At 46.1% G+C, this 19,333-nt stretch overlaps 1 protein-coding gene across 1 annotated transcript in view; it reads right to left on the minus strand.

Annotated features, from left to right (window-relative positions):
- UBXN7 (UBX domain protein 7) overlaps positions 1-19,333 on the minus strand; it is a 484,260-nt gene that overhangs the window by 292,011 nt on the left and 172,916 nt on the right. Inside the window, exons 4-5 of the mRNA XM_069213616.1 lie at positions 14,534-14,599; positions 4,000-4,112 (exon numbers count right to left, since the gene is read on the minus strand). Of these exons, the coding sequence (XP_069069717.1) occupies positions 4,000-4,112; positions 14,534-14,599 (179 nt within the window). The remainder of the gene's footprint in view (positions 1-3,999; positions 4,113-14,533; positions 14,600-19,333) is intronic.

The following is a 19,333-nucleotide window of genomic DNA, read 5'->3' on the forward strand; positions in this document are numbered from 1 at the left end:
CCAAAAGAATTTCAATAGCGAGCTGACTAACCTCCTGTCGTAGCACAGGGAAACAACAGCTGAAGACGCCTGCTGGGGCAAGTTGGTACCCAAAGCCTTCAAGCCACTACCACCTCCGCCGTGCAGCACCCAGGACCAAGACCCGATGCACAGAGAGGCAGCAGAGTTCACTGAGCCCGCAAGAACTGTCAGAGAGCTGCTGGCACCCTCAGAAGGAAAGCTATCGATCAAGGAAAGCCTGGACTGTGACAGCGACAACAGGTGGCTGGTAATCCAGAGGCAATTGGACTTTGGCCAGATCAGACAGCACTTTGTGGGACATTGATGCTGCACCCAACCTCACCATCTTCATGGACCGAGGAATCCCTGCAGGAAGACTCCTGTTGACTGCATCGCATTAACAGCATCCTTAGAGGATCCCAAGCATCTTTCATCCCCTGTGTAAGGAAATGCCTCCTTGGCATGGTTGCCCCCTGACTTTTTGCCTTTGCTGATGCTATGTTTACAATTGAAAGTGTGCTGAGGCCTGCTAACCAGGCCCCAGCACCAGTGTTCTTTCCCTAACCTGTACTTTTGTATCCACAATTGGCAGACCCTGGCATCCAGATAAGTCCCTTGTAACTGGTACTTCTAGTACCAAGGGCCCTGATGCCAAGGAAGGTCTCTAAGGGATGCAGCATGTCTTATGCCACCCTGGAGACCTCTCACTCAGCACAGACACACCGCTTGCCAGCTTGTGTGTGCTAGTGAGGACAAAACGAGTAAGTCGACATGGCACTCCCCTCAGGGTGCCATGCCAGCCTCTCACTGCCTATGCAGTATAGGTAAGACACCCCTCTAGCAGGCCTTACAGCCCTAAGGCAGGGTGCACTATACCATAGGTGAGGGTACCAGTGCATGAGCATGGTACCCCTACAGTGTCTAAACAAAACCTTAGACATTGTAAGTGCAGGGTAGCCATAAGAGTATATGGTCTGGGAGTCTGTCAAACACGAACTCCACAGCACCATAATGGCTACACTGAAAACTGGGAAGTTTGGTATCAAACTTCTCAGCACAATAAATGCACACTGATGCCAGTGTACATTTTATTGTAAAATACACCACAGAGGGCACCTTAGAGGTGCCCCCTGAAACTTAACCGACTATCTGTGTAGGCTGACTAGTTCTAGCAGCCTGCCACAAACCGAGACATGTTGCTGGCCCCATGGGGAGAGTGCCTTTGTCACTCTGAGGCCAGTAACAAAGCCTGCACTGGGTGGAGATGCTAACACCTCTCCCAGGCAGGAATTGTCACACCTGGCGGTGAGCCTCAAAGGCTCACCTCCTTTGTGCCAACCCAGCAGGACACTCCAGCTAGTGGAGTTGCCCGCCCCCTCCGGCCAGGCCCCACTTTTGGCGGCAAGGCCGGAGAAAATAATGAGAATAACAAGGAGGAGTCACTGGCCAGTCAGGACAGCCCCTAAGGTGTCCTGAGCTGAGGTAACTCTAACTTTTAGAAATCCTCCATCTTGCAGATGGAGGATTCCCCCAATAGGGTTAGGATTGTGACCCCCTCCCCTTGGGAGGAGGCACAAGGAGGGTGTACCCACCCTCAGGGCTAGTAGCCATTGGCTACTAACCCCCCAGACCTAAACACGCCCTTAAATTTAGTATTTAAGGGCTACCCTGAACCCTAGAAAATTAGATTCCTGCAACTACAAGAAGAAGGACTGCCTAGCTGAAACCCCTGCAGCGGAAGACCAGAAGACGACAACTGCCTTGGCTCCAGAAACTCACCGGCCTGTCTCCTGCCTTCCAAAGATCCTGCTCCAGCGACGCCTTCCAAAGGGACCAGCGACCTCGACATCCTCTGAGGACTGCCCCTGCTTCGAAAAGACAAGAAACTCCCGAGGACAGCGGACCTGCTCCAAGAAAAGCTGCAACTTTGTTTCCAGCAGCTTTAAAGAACCCTGCAAGCTCCCCGCAAGAAGCGTGAGACTTGCAACACTGCACCCGGCGACCCCGACTCGACTGGTGGAGATCCGACACCTCAGGAGGGACCCCAGGACTACTCTGATACTGTGAGTACCAAAACCTGTCCCCCCTGAGCCCCCACAGCGCCGCCTGCAGAGGGAATCCCGAGGCTTCCCCTGACCGCGACTCTTTGAACCTAAAGTCCCGACGCCTGGGAGAGACCCTGCACCCGCAGCCCCCAGGACCTGAAGGACCGGACTTTCACTGGAGAAGTGACCTCCAGGAGTCCCTCTCCCTTGCCCAAGTGGAGGTTTCCCCGAGGAATCCCCCCCTTGCCTGCCTGCAGCGCTGAAGAGATCCCGAGATCTCTCATAGACTAACATTGAAAACCCGACGCTTGTTTCTACACTGCACCCGGCCGCCCCCGCGCTGCTGAGGGTGAAATTTCTGTGTGGACTTGTGTCCCCCCCGGTGCCCTACAAAACCCCCCCTGGTCTGCCCTCCGAAGACGCGGGTACTCACCTGCAAGCAGACCGGAACCGGGGCACCCCCCTTCTCTCCATTCTAGCCTATGTGTTTTGGGCACCACTTTGAACTCTGCACCTGACCGGCCCTGAGCTGCTGGTGTGGTGACTTTGGGGTTGCTCTGAACCCCCAACGGTGGGCTACCTTGGACCAAGAACTGAACCCTGTAAGTGTCTTACTTACCTGGTGAAACTAACAAAAACTTACCTCCCCCAGGAACTGTGAAAATTGCACTAAGTGTCCACTTTTAAAACAGCTATTTGTCAATAACTTGAAAAGTATACATGCAATTTTGATGATTTGAAGTTCCTAAAGTACTTACCTGCAATACCTTTCGAATGAGCTATTACATGTAGAATTTGAACCTGTGGTTCTTAAAATAAACTAAGAAAAGATATTTTTCTATACAAAAACCTATTGGCTGGATTTGTCTCTGAGTGTGTGTACCTCATTTATTGTCTATGTGTATGTACAACAAATGCTTAACACTACTCCTTGGATAAGCCTACTGCTCGACCACACTACCACAAAATAGAGCATTAGTATTATCTATTTTTACCACTATTTTACCTCTAAGGGGAACCCTTGGACTCTGTGCATGCTATTCCTTACTTTGAAATAGCACATACAGAGCCAACTTCCTACACCCTGCATAAGTGACACTCCATACAAATCTATTGCAATGCAGATAAAGTGCCTGGAACTGCTGAAGGGCTACTACACCTGTAAAGTTAACGGTTCTTTAAGACCTTGCTGGTCCCCCTGACTAGCTATCTGCCGGAGTTGGTCGTCCCAAGTACTTCCAACCAACTGCACTGACACCTAAGTTTTCCTTGAAAAAGTTTCTAAGTGTCCAATTCATTCACTTGCCAAGGTTTGCTCGCTTTTGAGTGAAATTGCTTTGATTCATTATTGCTTGTAAAATCCATATCCCCGGAATCCTCCAGTGTATCCTTTTCTTATGGAAATGCAGTCTTTTTTTATAAACTGGTGGCAGATTTCTGGAGTGTTGTGTTGAATTCTTCAATTGTTTTGGTGCTGTTTAAAAGCTTAACACTTGTTCGCCTCTGAAAGCTTTGCTGCTCTGTGCCACAGCTACTCAGGGTTGAGCTGAAGCTTTTACAGACAAAAAATACTGGAACTAAAGGGGCGGTAAGTGTGTTAAACGGTGAGATCGCACAACCACACCATATAATACACCCCAGTTCCTTACACCTTACCAATAGAAAGGGCGGCTGAAACATAACTACACAGTACTATGTGTAAAAAGGTGTTCTGGGATCCCACGCGGGGACAGGACAATTTCAATCTTTACAAGGTCCAAGAAAGATCATATAATGCACAACTTTAAGGTGGCAAAGAAAATCATTATGGAAGAATCCGTCATTGACAGCCTGTTGTGTCCAAATGAGCCATACACTTTCAGATGGCCTAAGGAATCCAAGCAGCAACAAGTCTGGAAACATTCTTTACTTTATCACAACTACTGACCTATTCTCCTTGCTAATTATTACTCACTGTGTCAAAGCTTCCTTTGTGCATCAAATCGATAGGAGGTCTAAAGAGGTCTGCCAAAGTTGTAAGCTTTTTGTCCACTGATCCACCATTCCGCAACTCCTGCTCCTGGCGAACTGCACCATCCCAGCAGGTCAAAGGGGAAAAAAATGAGATTTAAGGTCACTAGAAGGGGAGGAAAGTCCAAAGGCTTACAACTTGACTAGTCACGCAGAAGAAAGATAGCCAATAAGCATTCAAAACACACACAAAAATCAACACAAACTCTACAATAAGAAAACATGAGAAGGGCCACTGTTTATGTGTTGCGTTAAGAGTTACTTGTCACATTAATTAATGTCACAAATAGCCATTTGTTGTTAAGAGTGGGAAAGGATAGATTAAAGAGCAGAAATGTCTTCAAACCACACTGAAACAGGTTCTGTTTGCAAATGATAAATGGTGAGGGAATTCCTGAGTTGTGAGCCTTGTGCAGAGAAGCGCCTGAAAAGACACACTGTAAAATTACAAAAGTATAAATAATCTGTTTTTAATAGATCTTTCAACTTTGAACATTTCTGTAACAGTGAAACTTGTCTCATTAGAAACGCAAAGATATGAATCATGTTACAGTGCATTTACCAGAGCACCCATAAGTAGAGATCATCCAAGATAAACTGAGCATCCAAATTCAAAAAGTGGTTTACTGGGATGGGAAACATGAATATTTTAAGTCTGAGTAGAGGGGAAGGATAAGTTACTTACCTGTAAATCCTAGTTCTCTTCTAGGGGTATCCTCATCAATGTCATAAACATTGAATGTTCCCACCCTCATGCGGGGACCCCGGAGCATACTTAAAATACACACATGTAAAAGTATGAAATATGCACGAAAAATATATATATATAATAATTTGAGTGGACAATTTTCATACCAAACTCATGTATATGTGTGTACAACAGCAATGCAGACTATATTCATAAACAGGCTAAAATGCTTTATTTCTATGGAGTTTTTTTTCTTTCTTTTCTAAATAGTCCCTTTCAAATTACAATACGAGAAAAAGAACTTTCCAAAGCCCCATAGCTGGGCCCAGGAAAAAGAAGCAGTAGCAACATCAGTGAAAAAAGAGAAAAAACTACATTGAAAACAATGGAGCATTATTAGCCAATAGGCTGCATGCAGGTTAACACAGGAGAACCATAAAAATCTGGCACCGTGCCTTTAATAGATTAGAAAAATAGTCTGTCCTGCACTTCTAGGAGACTTGCGTCCGGGGAGGAGGGTGGGTTGTTTATGACTTTGATGAGGATAAGTAACTTATCCTTCTCTTCCAGGGGATCCTCATTAATAGTCATAAACATTGAATAGATTAGCAAGCCTATCCCCTATCTCTGCGGACTGTCCAATAGAAGTGCAGGAAAAGATATACACTATGCAAACAAATTTCTCAGCGACGCTTGCCCAACTTGAGCGTCCGCTCTGGCATCTGAGTCCAAACAGTAATGTCTAGTAAATGTATGTACAGACTTCCATGTAGCAGCCTTACATATTTCAGAGACTGGAACATTATTAAGGAGGGCAGCAGTAGCCGCTTTTCCTCGTGTCGAATGAGCTTTAGGCCTAGCCAATAACTGTTTGTTAGCCAAATGATATGCAGTAACAATACATGAAACTATCCATCTAGATATTGATCGTTTCGAGGCTGCATCACCTGTTCTCATATGACCGTAATTTACAAATAGGTGGTGAGATCGTCTAATCAATTTGGTCTTATCCAAGTAAACTTTTAGCACGCTTTTCAAATCCAGAGAGTGTAAAGCTTTTTCCGCCGGAGTATCCGGATTGGAGAAAAAAGTTGGTAGCGAAATAGTCTGATTAATGTGAAATTCCGACACCACCTAAGGTAAGAATGATAGATGTGTTTGTAGAACCACTCTATTTTCATGGAAAACCGTGTACGGTTCCTTGGAGGACAAAGCCTGAATTTCACTGACCCTCCTCGCTGAAGTAATGGCTACGAGAAAAGCTGTCTTCCACGTAAGGTGTTGCAAAGAAGCTTTGTGGATAGGTTCGAAAGGAGGGCCCATGAGTCTAGATAATACTATGTTTAGCTCCCATGGGGGAGAGGGTTTTCAAATGGGTGGAAAAACCTTCTTCAAACCTTCTAAGAAATCCTTGACTACTGGTCTTGTAAAAAAGGATTCCTGAGAAGGTGACTTAGGATAAGCTGTAATGGCAGATAAATGTACCTTAATAGATGACATTTGCAGACCCGATTTCGCCAGATGGGGCAGGTAAGACAGTATGACCTCCTTCTGAGCTAGTATGGGATTCTGACCTTGCTGACGACACCAGATGTAGAATCTCTTCCACTTGAACACGTAAGAACACCGCGTGGAAGGTCGTCTGGACTCCTTTAAGATGTTCATGCACTCCTGCGAGAGCCCTAGATGCCCATACTGCAGGAATTCAGGAGCCATGCCGTCAAGCTCAGAGAGGGAAGGTTGGGGTGAAGTATCCTGCCTCCCAGCCTGCAAAGGAGATCTAGTCTGCACGGCAGCCTCCTGTGCGGTTGTTCTGATAGGTTGAGGAGATCCATGTACCAGAACTGACGGGGCCATTGCGGGGCTATGAGAATCATTCTGGTGCTGGATCTGTAGAGTTTGTTTATCACAGCTGGTATGAGGGGAATCGGTGGAAAGGCGTAGAGAAATATCCCTGACCAGTCGATCAATAGGGCATTCCCTCGAGACCCCGGACGGTAGAACCTGGACGTGAAGTCTGGGCATTTCTTGTTTTCCTCGTCTGCGAAGAGATCTAACTGAGGCCGACCCCATTGAACGAAGATGTCTTCAACAACCTCGTTGTGACGAACCCAATCGTGGGCGTCCTCGAGGGTTCTGCTTAGGAAGTCCGCCTCCACGTTTTGCTGTCCTGGTAGGTGAATTGCTGAAAGAGACATTCCCCTCACTAAGAGCCAATGCCAAATTGCCTGAGACTCCCGAGATAGGGGCAGGGATCCCGTTCCTCCTTGTTGGTTCAGATAACACATTGTTGTCGTATTGTCCGTTCGTACTAGGAGAGATTTACCCTGAATCGATGGAGCAAAAGACTTGAGAGCCAGATGAACCGCTCTGAGCTCCAGCAGGTTGATGTGGTACGCTCTTTCTTTGTTGGACCACAGGCCCTGAGCTTGAAGGGAACCCAGATGAGCTCCCCATCCGTCAGAGTGTCGGACGGGATCGGCTGATGAAAAGGAACTCCTACTGACAGGTGATGTCTGTGTATCCACCATCGTAACAATTGTCGTGCTCCTATCGGAAGAAGCATTCTGTCCTCCCAGTGGCCTGTGTGCTGGTTCCAGTTGTTCTCCAGAGCCTCTTGAAGAGGCCTCATATGCAATCTGGCATTCGGGACAATGAAAATGCAAAAGGCCATGGAGCCCAACAGAGATGTCACCTGAAGGGCCGTAGGTGCGTGGGCACTCAGAAGGTCTGGACACTTCCTCCTTATTGATAACAGTCGTTCCTCCGAAGGATACACTCTTTCGAGCTCTGTATTCAGTATTGCTCCCAGGTAGTGGAGGGTTTGTGTTGGGATGAGGGTGGACTTTTGGTAGTTGACTTTTAGACCTAGAGATCTGAAAACACTGAGCACAATGTCCAGATGGTTTTTCGCCTGCTCCGGAGAGGAGGCTTTCAGTAGCCAGTCGTCTAGGTATGGATAAATGAAGATTTTCTGCTTCCTTAAATGCGCCGCTACCGTTGCTACACATTTGGAGAAAACGCGAGGGGCAGATTTTAGGCTGAACGGAAGCACCTTGAACTGATAGTGTTGGGAGGCTATCAGGAATTGTAGGAATTTCAGATGTTTGGGAATGATCGGGATATGAAAATACGCATCTTGCAGGTCTATGGAGCACATCCAGTCTCCTCGATGCAGTTGAGGGAAAATCTGGTGGAGAGCCAGCATCCTGCACTTTTGCTTCTTTATGTATTTGTTCAGTAGCCTCAAGTCTAGAATCGGTCTGAAAACTCCTTCTCGACCCTTCTTTGCTACCAGAAAATAGCGGGAGTACACCCCTTTCCCTCTGTGTGCGACTGGAACCTTTTCTATTGCTTTTTTCTGTAAAAGAGCGTGAGCCTCTTTGCATAATAATCTCATGTGAGCTGGACTGCATTTGGTTGGTGGCACCTGCGGAGGAGGTCGCCAGAAAAGAAGAGAGTACCCATTCTCTACAATGTTGAGCACCCATTTGTCTTTTGTTATGCCACGCCACTCGTGAATGAAAGCTGTGATACTTCCCCCAACCGGAGTGGTGCACGGTATTAAGGGAAGCGAGTCCTCATTGTTTTGCCGGAGCTTTGGGGGTAGACTGCTGAGGTCTGCTTGACCCTCGGTCTCTTGTGGCTTTAAGAGACTGGAAGAGTGGACGCCCTTGTTTCTGTTGTGGCCTCTGGGACCAATGAGGGGTTTGAACCCTCTGTTGGAACGTACGCCTGTTGTAAGGCCTATATCTTCGCCTGAAGTCCTTCCTTCTCTCGAGGCCCAGTGCCCTCATGGTGTCCACCTCCACTTTCATACGCGCCATCTCTTCATCTGTGTGGGTTCCAAACAGCGAGTTTCCGTTAAACGGAAGGTTTAGGATACGCTGCTGCGCTTCCTGCTTCAAGCCTGTGAGTCTTAGCCAGGAAGACCTTCTCGCACAGACCCCATGCGCATAACCATGTGCTGCCAAGTCTGCACCATCTGCTGCTGCACTGATGACCTAATTGGAGACCAGACTTCCCTCCTGAAGGATCTCCTGAAAATCCTGCCTGTCCTCTCTAGGCAATTTTTCTGTAAACCTGCTCAGTGAGTCCCAAAGTGAGCGATCGTATCTGCCTAGGAGTGCGGAGGCGCTGGAGACCATCATTGAAGCTACCGCGCTACACATCTTCCTCCCCAGAGAGTCCAGGTGCCTACTCTCCTTGCCCGGTAGAACCGTGGAGGATGATGCCACTGAGTGCGTCTTCCGGGCTGCGGCCAATATGACTGAGTCTGGCGGTGGATCAACCCTGAGAAACAAAGGATCTTGATCAAGTGCCTTGTATTTCTTTAAGATCCTAGCAGGAGCTGATCGGAGGTTGGCTGGTGCTAAGAAGGTGTCCATGGTTGGCTGTAGAAGGCCAGGCACCAGCTGTAACAATTTCTTTGAAACCATCCTGTGTTGCAGGGTTTCAAAGATTACGGATGAGGAGGTCGAAGGCTCCGGGACCTCAATATTCACTTTCTGTGCTCCCCTGAGAAGCACCTCGTTAAAAGTTGTAATTTCGTCCACCGGGGAAACTCTCGCTGGTGGAGAATCCGTTAGAGTCGGGGAGTACCCTCTTACTGGAGACCCCGACAATGTGGACCAAGAAGGAGACCTTCTGTGACAGTGTGATCTTGATCTTGATCTGGATCTTCTCTGGGAGCGTGACCTGCTCCGAGATCTTGTTGCAGCGCGCCGAGGCCTAGAGGCAGACTGGCGAGATGCAGAACGAGCCTGTTCTGTCTGCGCTGTTGCCGATGATGTCCTCGGGAGAGAAGCCGAAGGTGAGTACATTCTGGAGTATTGCGAGTCTGGAGAAGCAGTCGTTTTATTAAGACTCTCCAACCACCTTGGCGACAAGTTGATGGGCGAGATGTGCCCAGACGAAGCGACTCTCGACCTCCCAGACGAACCACTCCTTATGGAGACCACTGGACTTGGAGTTCTTATCAGCCGGCGGTAGCCCGCGCTCTTCTCCCTGTGAGATAGGCAACACCTGTGTCGACGTCATCAGTTGCAACGAAGTCTATTAAGTCTATTAATTTGTAGAAGGCCAGCCATTTCGAACTCCAAAAATTGCTTTTACCTCTCACGCACCCATTGCTTTGTGTCGAGTCTTGGCTGCTGTCAGATTCCATTTCAGAGGGGCACGCAGAGACTACTGGGCCCAACTGTGGTGGTTAAGGCCTTCCACTCCTGATGTCCTGGGGTCTGATCTACTATGGATTCTGGGCAACTGGGCCAAGTACCCCGCCTGAACTTGGCTCTCAGGATATCCAGGACCGAGCAGTCCAAGGCTCTTCCGCAGCAATAAATCATTGTCCAGTCAAATATTCACTATTATGAAAAAAGTGAAGAACTTTATTTCTACTGCTATCCAGCACGTAGGACAAATACAACATTCACAACAATTACACAGTGCCCCCCTTGAAGCTGAGGCTTTAGTGTTTCTGTGGTGTTTCCCTGTCCCACTCCCTCATCGCGTTAGCGATTAATCATCATTCACTACTGATAACCTCCAGGGTATGCTCCACTATCAGTCCGAGAAACAAGAGTCAATATTGTTCCAGCTATAGCGCTTATTTAGCAACAAGTTCTCCCAGGGCTGACAGACAGAAACCAGTCTTACCCACACCAGCAAGCGCGAAGCTTCCGGAGTTCCTGGTACACAAGTACTCCCATGGTGTGCACACGTCTCTGGCAGAATGGGGCACATCCGGTTGCAGTTCTTAATGCTCCTGGCAATCCCCCCTCTGGTACACAGGGCCTTCGTATTTCACAGCACAAGGGTTCCTGCCTGATGGGCATGGTGAAATTCTTCATGACAGCCCATCCTGGCACACAGAGTCCCCAGCGCTATGGCCCTTAACTGCACATCAGTTTTTTTCAGGGCAGCCCTATAGTACATGGCGTGGTTCCCTTTTTGGACATGCAGCTCCCTTGACGTATTGGCCATGGCTCCCCATTATTTTACTTTTTTGGGCTGGTTGGGGGGGGTGTAGCCTGGCCTCTTTAGTACTTTCATTTTTCTCCCTGAAAATAATTAGCATGAAGCTGAGTATTATTATTATAATCATAGATGTAATCATATCCAATCCTCTGTGGAGCCCCATGCAGTGTCCACGACTGATAGGACGGATGCGGGGTTCTCATAGAAGTGAACTGTTACTGCATTGTGATGTAGTGCTCTTTAAAGAAGTGTGCCTTTAACTCATTCCTGAGCAGGGCTGTGAGGTCCTGATAGGTACTGGAATCATGTCTCAGATCCTGGGTACATTGACAGAGGAGGTCTGTGTCTACAGTCTAGTTTTTTTCTTTTTGCACATTATTGCCTCCAGTCTGATGGTGCCAGATTGAGCTCCAAAACTAGGTAGCAGAGCACTGTAGAAAGTCAACATAAAAATTCACAATAAACATACACAATTTCACATTGCAAGTAAATTCCTACCTCAGGTAGGCACCTTCATATCCCTAAAGAAGGTGGGTTAGCTTCCGGGGGGTGATGACCTACATGGAGGGTGTATAGGGGAACAGAGGTGGGCTCACTACTGGGCTCTCCCTAACAAAGACAGGTAAACAGCAAACTCCTTAGTTTATCTACACCCTACTATTAATTTTTTGTGTCAATCACCCCAAGTTATAGAACAATAAAAGATGTTTACATTAGCACGTCAAGTGGAATTGTATATAGTCCAGAGTAGCCAGTTTCTGGGCTTTCATGACTGTGACTGAGTTGGTTGTCTGATGGGGGAGAAGGAGCCTTATAAAACAAGGAAAGCTGGGCCCTAAATACATAATAAGAGAAAGACTATGCCTGCCTTGCTTTCTTAGTCTCTTAGTTCAAAGAAAAACGAAATTGTCAATCTGTTTGAAAGACTCACTCTCACAATCAATTGTACATGTGTTATGCAAGAGTTTTATGAGGTTATGTATGGGACAATAGAAATGTATACATTTAATATCTTATATTTATATAGAATATAGTTTGTCATACTCAAAATAAGCTGATTTTGCCAAATACTTTATTGGTTATTATGGGTACAAGGCAGGAAATGAGAGACCATCCTCAATGCAAGAGAGACAAAGTGAGTGAGCGGAAAAAAGTGAACATTTTTTAAGAGGTACATTTGTGCCTTCAAAGTAACCCATTAAAGACTTGGCATGGCTACTGAAACCCAGGAAGTGTTGATACAGTCCCTCCTCCAGCAGCAGGCAGGTCAATGTCTGCCTTAAAGGGCACCTTTCGAGATGGCTATCCAAGCCCTGCACCCGGCTCCCACCCTGCATTTCTAACACATGCAAAGTTGCAGCAGTTGAGGGTCCCATCTCTCTTTGCTGAAATGCATGTCAGAGCAGGAACTGCTGCTGCAGGTGGGAGGGACTAGCTGCACTCACTTCTGAACTCTTTATAAAGAATGCTCTGCTGCCATCTAGTGCAAAGCTTTAGAGGCTTTATGCTTTTACTGAAAAGCTTTCTGTCTAGATGTTAACCGGCAATTATTACTTGAAACCGAAAATCAGACACCCTTGGTGCGCTGCACGCCTGGCTAGTTTTGATGGCACACCTGGGTGCTCCGAGTGCACAGATTGGGAACCACCGGCATACGGGGTCTACTACCTGGAACTACACACAGGCTAAGGCACAATTGGCACTGCACAGCACGTGTCTCAATAAGCTGAAGCCCTCTCCTGGTATATGGGGTCGCAGACTCTGTTCTGAAGTTGAGCAATGATCCGATCAGTGCAACAGCAGTTTCCTCACACCTTGCACTGAAAGTCCTCTCACCCTAGCCCACCACTGTATCTCGCTCCCTCCAATGGTCTCCTCTTTATCAGAGGGTACAATGGTCTTGCCCAGCAGGAAGGCGCTGGTGCTCCAGGGTAGGCCTCCAGTCCTGGTCACAGGCAGAAGTCGTGCAGAGCTTCCCCTACTCACCCCCCCCCCGCTCTCTCTTCCTTTTTCAAAGCATTCTGTCACAGTAGGAGTGGCTTCAAAGCTGACAGTCCCACAACACAGATCAAGCAAGCAACTAAAGTTCAGATCTGGACATCAGCCACAGTGATATGTGCATCAAAAGGAAAGTTTAGGCCCCAGCACTACTCCTCTTATCAGCCGCATCTCCGTCCAGGGGACCACCCAACTGACCATAGGTGTCTCTGCTTTAGTCTGCGGCCAGGGATCAGCGATTCCTCGAGGTAGGCATGCAGAACTAGATCCAAACTCCACTAGCTGAAAGTGTAGGAGGTGCAATCACTCTGGCGTGTCAGCCTCTTTGTGCTCTTCCAATGGGTGCAGAGTGGTCTTTTTCTCATCCTCTTTCCAGATCCAGCAAGTACTGAGGGTCAACATGCCAGGAGTGCAATATTTATCCACACAGTCACTGGCCAATGAGCTACTGGGGCCCCTCCTACCTTGCGAAGAAGTTCCCTTGAAGGGTGGCATCTCGCTTTCACAAAATGCCACATTATAGCTCCATCAACATGGCACGACCCTTTCTTAGTTGTGTGAAGCAAGGTATCCCACCCTAGAGGTATAGCTACCTGGGGACAACACACCCATGGTAGAACCAGTTTTAGTATGAGTCCCAGTAAAAAGTTAGCCGGGAAGGGATGCCACCGGGTAACCCTGTATTAGCCAATAGGGTTCCCAACTTTACCCACAGCAAAATGACAATTTGGAAGTCTTGCTGGAGAGGCATATCAAACTATATATGTCTCACTTAACAAAATCTAGCTCCCTGCCATAGGGCTCTCCAGGCCTTCTTCAAGGGAGACTTACATATAATGTTAAGAAGCAGGGTGGCTTTGTCATTAGTTTAAAAGGTGAAGTCGAACTGAAAGTGAGAACTCCATCCTTCCAGTCTGCAGTGGCAGGCTGGAAGACATTCTCTGTATTGTCACACGAAGGGTTGCACTAACAGTGCTGCAGCCTTGAGTGGACACTTCCTTACTTGCCTTGGGTACCCTGGGTCCCATCTACTTATAAAGTCAGGCCTTGCCAATTGGGTGTATCCAATTCAACATATACTTTGCGTGGAGTCAGAACACTGGCACTGAGGTCTGGTTAGCAGGCCTTAGTGCACTCAGAGTCGAAAAAACAGTAGCATCACTCCAAAAATGGGGGGTGAACATGCAAAAAGAGGCATTTCCTTACAATCTGCCAATGCTCATTTCTGACACACAATTCTACTGTTGAAACTGGTGCTTGTCCACACTTATTAGTTAATTTTGCATCAAAATTGTTGTGAGACCATCTGTAGTATATGGATTACAAATTGATGTCTGCCATTACATAGCTTAGAATGAACATGCGAGCTACCATATCGACTCCTGGCAAAATAGGCAGACTGCAACTTCTTTACGTAAAGCACTACATGTACAATGGGCCTGCTACCTCAGCTAAGGAAATGCAACTCCTACATTAAAAGACACTAGCTCAGTAGAAAGAAAGCTCCACTTGCTTTTAGTAAATACATCAAGGGACACAGGGCATTTGCAAAACCAAAATAGAAAAAAACAGTCACGTTGAGTGACGTGCCCTAATTATGTCTGAATGCATAGTACAAGCTCCACATGAGGTCAGCACAGATTCGGTAGTAAAGTTGCCTTTTTTCTACACGTTTTGTAGAATGCCACATGCAGTTGTTCATTCAAAATAACTCCCCACTGACGGTCAGTCTACCCGCTTCAGTGAACAACTGAAGGCAAGAACACTGAAAATGAGAAAGGGAGCAGAGAAGGGTTCACAGTTATATACTTACTGGTTTCTGTTTGAAAGTCCCTGAAGCCATCAAAAATTGAGCGAGCTGGGCGACGCCTTTTCGGAGCTAAAACAACAAATTTTTAAAATGAAAATGATCACCTTACGTACATTTAACGATCTATATATGAATCAACTATTTTACAATCATTTGTGAATAGTATATAATAAGGAAGATGTAAAAAAAAAAATAATTACTGTACAACGCCAATAAGCGTGTTATTTGCATGCGTTTAAGAGTTTTAGTTAACGTTTAATTAATATTCACATTACAAATACAAATAAATTAACTCCCCACCACTCATCCCCCCTTCCAATTCCTTCACTGTTCTCTCACCAGGGATTTTCATGATTTCATAAAGTACCAATCAAATGACCAGGGATTAAGGCTAACTGAACGACGAGATATGAGTGAAAGGCCAAAATGGGGGCAGAGTTCAGTTTGCTTTTGACTTGCTCCATTTTGTCTGACACTTTCACACTTCAAAAGTATAGTATGAAAATCGGTCCATCAATGTAGATAAGACAAAAGTAAGTGGAGCCACCTGGATGCATCAACCAATAAGAAACAGATCGTTGTACCACTGCATGACATCTAATACAGTCGTACAGTACATAGAAAGGTAACATGACCGCAGAAAGTTCAAGTATCTGCAACAGCCATCGCACAAATTGTCAGGACTGCAAAGTACCCAAGTTGGTCTCAATGGTCTACCAAGCCTTAATATCGTCCCATCTGTAATGCGCTGCAGTGTTAAAAGCTAAAGGTAGCACCAGGCACTTAAGGCTTAAACTCAACAGTACCTGGGGTTGGACGCCAATCAACCTGCCAACCCACCCTTTAGCAAGTTGTCAAATGATTAACAAAGGGTGAAATGAAAACCCAAGAGGATCAATGTTGGAATCTGCTAATGCAAAGCTTAAGCTTTCAGTTTCATACCCGAGTACTGCTTGACGCAGAAAGGAGGTGTACGCCTGCCCTGAGGATCAATGAAGTATCAGGACTTGAACCAAGACATGCCAAAGAAGTGATGTAGGAAAATAAAAGCTTTAAAATGTTGTGCACGTTCGAGTACGTGTCCAAGAGAGCATGTGTGTGTGTGAATTAAACTGAGTGACTTAGTCCAAATGAGTAAGAACTAATAAGTGACAGTGAGAATGAATGACAGAGAAGGAGGGAGAGAGATGAGTGAGAGATAGTAAGAGAAGTGATGGAGTGACAGTGAGTGTAAGTGAAGGAGAATGAGTCAGTGAGAATAAGCGAGTCCAAATGAGGCTGCATGAGTAAGTGCACTTTACTGGATGAGAAAGTATAAGAGTGAATGAGAATGAATGAGTTAGAGTAAGTTGTGCAACAGTGTGAGTGACAGCAAGTGAGGATGACTGAGAATGAGTGAGAGGAGTATGAATGAGAGAAGGATTGAGTGAATGTTAATATGAGTAGGTAAGAATGTAATGTTATGCTTGTAAGTCTGCCACTGATCCAGGCGCGCAGGGGTACTCCTGGCAAAGCGCTTGCACATCGGAAGTAATTCTCATCATAACACCATCTGGGACAACATAGTGGCAATGGCATACAAGAGGTAATTCTTGGCATATGTGATATCTCAGAGCAAATTTCCGGCACTGGCACAGAAAGGTTTTGTGGTTGTTTCTATGACAGCATTATGTGGGCCGAAAAATGGTTAAAGACGGGTTCAAGACATGTTGCTTTTATAAATCAAATAAAACAAAAAAACAACAAACAACAACAAAACAAGGTTTAACCGCTGTGCCCATTTTGACATCCCCGCTGGGCAGAACGCCAGCCCAGCGGGGATGTCGGCCGCAACATGGGAGCCGCCTCCTAATGGAGCAGGCGGTGTTGTGACCGTGCAACGGGTGAAAAGCAGTGTGGGGCTGTGCCTGGGGCCCCTGGGCAGCGCAGCTGGAGGATTAAAACCGCCAGGACAGCCATGGCGGTAAACCGCCGGTCCCAGGGGTGCGACCGCAGCGCTTCCGCCGCAGTCGTAATAGGCAAGATTGCACCGCCAGCCTGTTGGCGGTGCAATCGCCAAAACAGCCCTGGCGGTCTTTGACCGCCAGGGTTGTAATGAGGCCCTTTATGTCGGAGTCTTTCTTTTAAACGTTGCAGTCCACAAATTACAATAATTAAAACTATGTTAAAAGAAAAACTCACAGCAGTGTTTAATTTTTAAATACAACTTTATTAAACATTTTTATAATAACCACTATGAGTAAACATTGCTTTTAGTGAATTACTGAAATGTACACAAATGTACAAAAATGTACAAAAATGTATTAAAAATATTTGTGTTGTTCCATGATAAGTGTCAATTTGTTATTTTGATGGTGTGAGTTTTTTTTTTTTTTTTTCACAAAGTCAGTAAGTCGACCTGAGTGCAGCCAGGACCTGAATATATCAAAAGAGGGTGCGTGGAGCTGGCTGCGTTCAAGTGGATGGACGCAGGGCCCTGCAACCAAATCCAAGCCATGGGGTTGGTTGCTGGTGTGGGTGCGGGCCAAAGTTATGGTTAAGTGATAATACCAGTTAAACCATGCCGGCTTAAATGCTAATGACTTCACATATTACATCACTCATGACATCTATGAAATCATTGATAGTATCACTGCAACATTTGCAACAAAATTATTGATGGCAAACTGCACGGTGGTGGTGCAAGTTTTAGTTACATTAGGGCATGGGTTATAAATACTTGAGATAACCAACTGGTGAATTTCATGTTTTTGTACGTCTAGAATTAGATGTTTTAATTGACATTTTCATCTGTTTGTGGCATGTAGTGCTGTAGATTCACATGCTGTGCATAAGCTCGCCACCTAGTGTTGGGTTTGGATTAGTACAACTTTTTTTTGTTCGAAGAAAGTTTTCGAGTCACAGCTGACTCCTCCTCTTGGTAATACTGAACATGGGCATCGAGTCCTTTGTTAGATTGTTTGTCCACAGGTGGGAAAGTGAAGTAGTGAAAAGAGTATAGTAGGACATAAAAGATGTCCACGGGATATATTTACATATATAATTGCAATCTGTACACACTTCTGGGGAGGAGGGAGGGCGCATGTGAATCTACAGTACTGGTAAGTAACATTTTCCGTTTAATGGCATATGTAGCTGTAGATGTGCTCTTAACAGGCTCTTTATACATTTCTTTTGCAAGAAACTGGCTTTCTTTATGTGTTGCACCAAGGGTGTCAAATAAGAAACCTTCCTCTATGGGGTCAGTGTACATACTTACATTGTGATATGCTGCTGCTCTTGCAATCCCTTGTTGATATGATGTAGAATCCTCAGGAGGCGAGGGTCTAGCTGGGTAAAGATCCAGATCATTTGGTGTAATGGGATCCGGCTCATACTCATCTCCTGGGTCTTGCTCTTCTAATGTATCCCCTATACCTTGTGACCCACCAGGTGGTGAACTAGGTAGTGTGAACCCTAAATGAGTGGGAGATATTGGTGGAGTATGTTGTGGAGAAGGAGGTAAAAGTTGATTTTCTATTTAGAGGTGGAAGAGGTGACGTTATAATCCGCTCTGTTCCTTGCTGAATTTGAAGTCGGCCCTGTCTAGCATCCATAGCTTTCAAAATTGGTTCCACCTGTGGTGTAGGGGATGTTAGACTGTCCAGAGTCACTGAGAGTCTTCTGGTGTTTTTTTCAGTTGCAAAGCTTTTTTTCGGATGGAAAATTTTCAGTTCCGAAATTGTAGCTGTTTGGTGTTTCTTTTTCGGTGTCGAAGCAGTTGGTACCGAAACAATGTTCAGTTTTTGGTTTGTCTGTGTCGAAATGGAGCTACTGGAGGCCAATGCAAAAGACTTGTCTTTGGCTTTTTCTAGTGCTGAGCTGGTATGTGGGGCATCGAATAAGTTTCTCGGCTCCGACCTTGGCTGGAATGTAGTGGCGGACTGGTGACCTCTCTTGTTTTATCCGATGGGAAAGGGGGTTTCTTACTTAGTTTGTGCTAGTTGTAAAGGTTGACTCTCGATATCCGACTGCACATCAGAGTCTGAATCTTGAACGGAGAAGAATCCCCTCTTGTTCCACATCTTCTTGCGCATGCTAGTCTCAGAAGATGTACGGTGTATCTTCTGTCTGTCCAGACGCCATTTACATCAGACGAGCCCTTTGGTCTCTAAGCGTCTTCTTTGACCTAAAAGAACAGCAGTCTTCGCACGTCTGATCATTGTGGTCTGGTGAAAGACACAAATTACACACCTGGTGTTGATCAGTGTGTGGAAACTTCGAAAGGCATCGAGGGCAAAACCAAAATGGAGTACGTTCTATCAGGGCTGCATTGTTCGATAGTTTGGTACCACGTGGAGGAGGCAGGCCCAAGGAGGGCCCGACTGGGCTTTGCTGCACAAAAAGGTCCACAAATTGTGATTCCGAGTGTAAAAAAAGGAACAAAGAGTTGAATATTAAAGAATACGCATTCAGAAACAATACAGACGTCGATAGAAAGATGGAAAGAATCATGTTTTAGACTGTTTGGAGCAGAGAACTCTGAGCGAGAGGAACACACGTCCGAACTCAATGGTGGAGAAAAACAATCTAACAAAGGACTCGATGCCTATGCACAGTATTACCGAGAGGGGGAGTCACTCAATTCCACGACTCGTACTACTCCGAACACAATACTAGATGGCAAGCTTATGCACAGCATGTGTATCTTCAGCTACACATGCCATGGAATAAATATATATATATATATTTTCCAAACAAAGCGAGCCAAGAATTTCGACGCGCACTAGCAGCTGGTGCAAGGCAGGAGAGTTGGCTGAACTC

The sequence above is a fragment of the Pleurodeles waltl genome, chromosome 11 (assembly GCF_031143425.1).
Source record: "Pleurodeles waltl isolate 20211129_DDA chromosome 11, aPleWal1.hap1.20221129, whole genome shotgun sequence".
Classification (NCBI taxonomy): Eukaryota; Metazoa; Chordata; class Amphibia; order Caudata; family Salamandridae; genus Pleurodeles; species Pleurodeles waltl.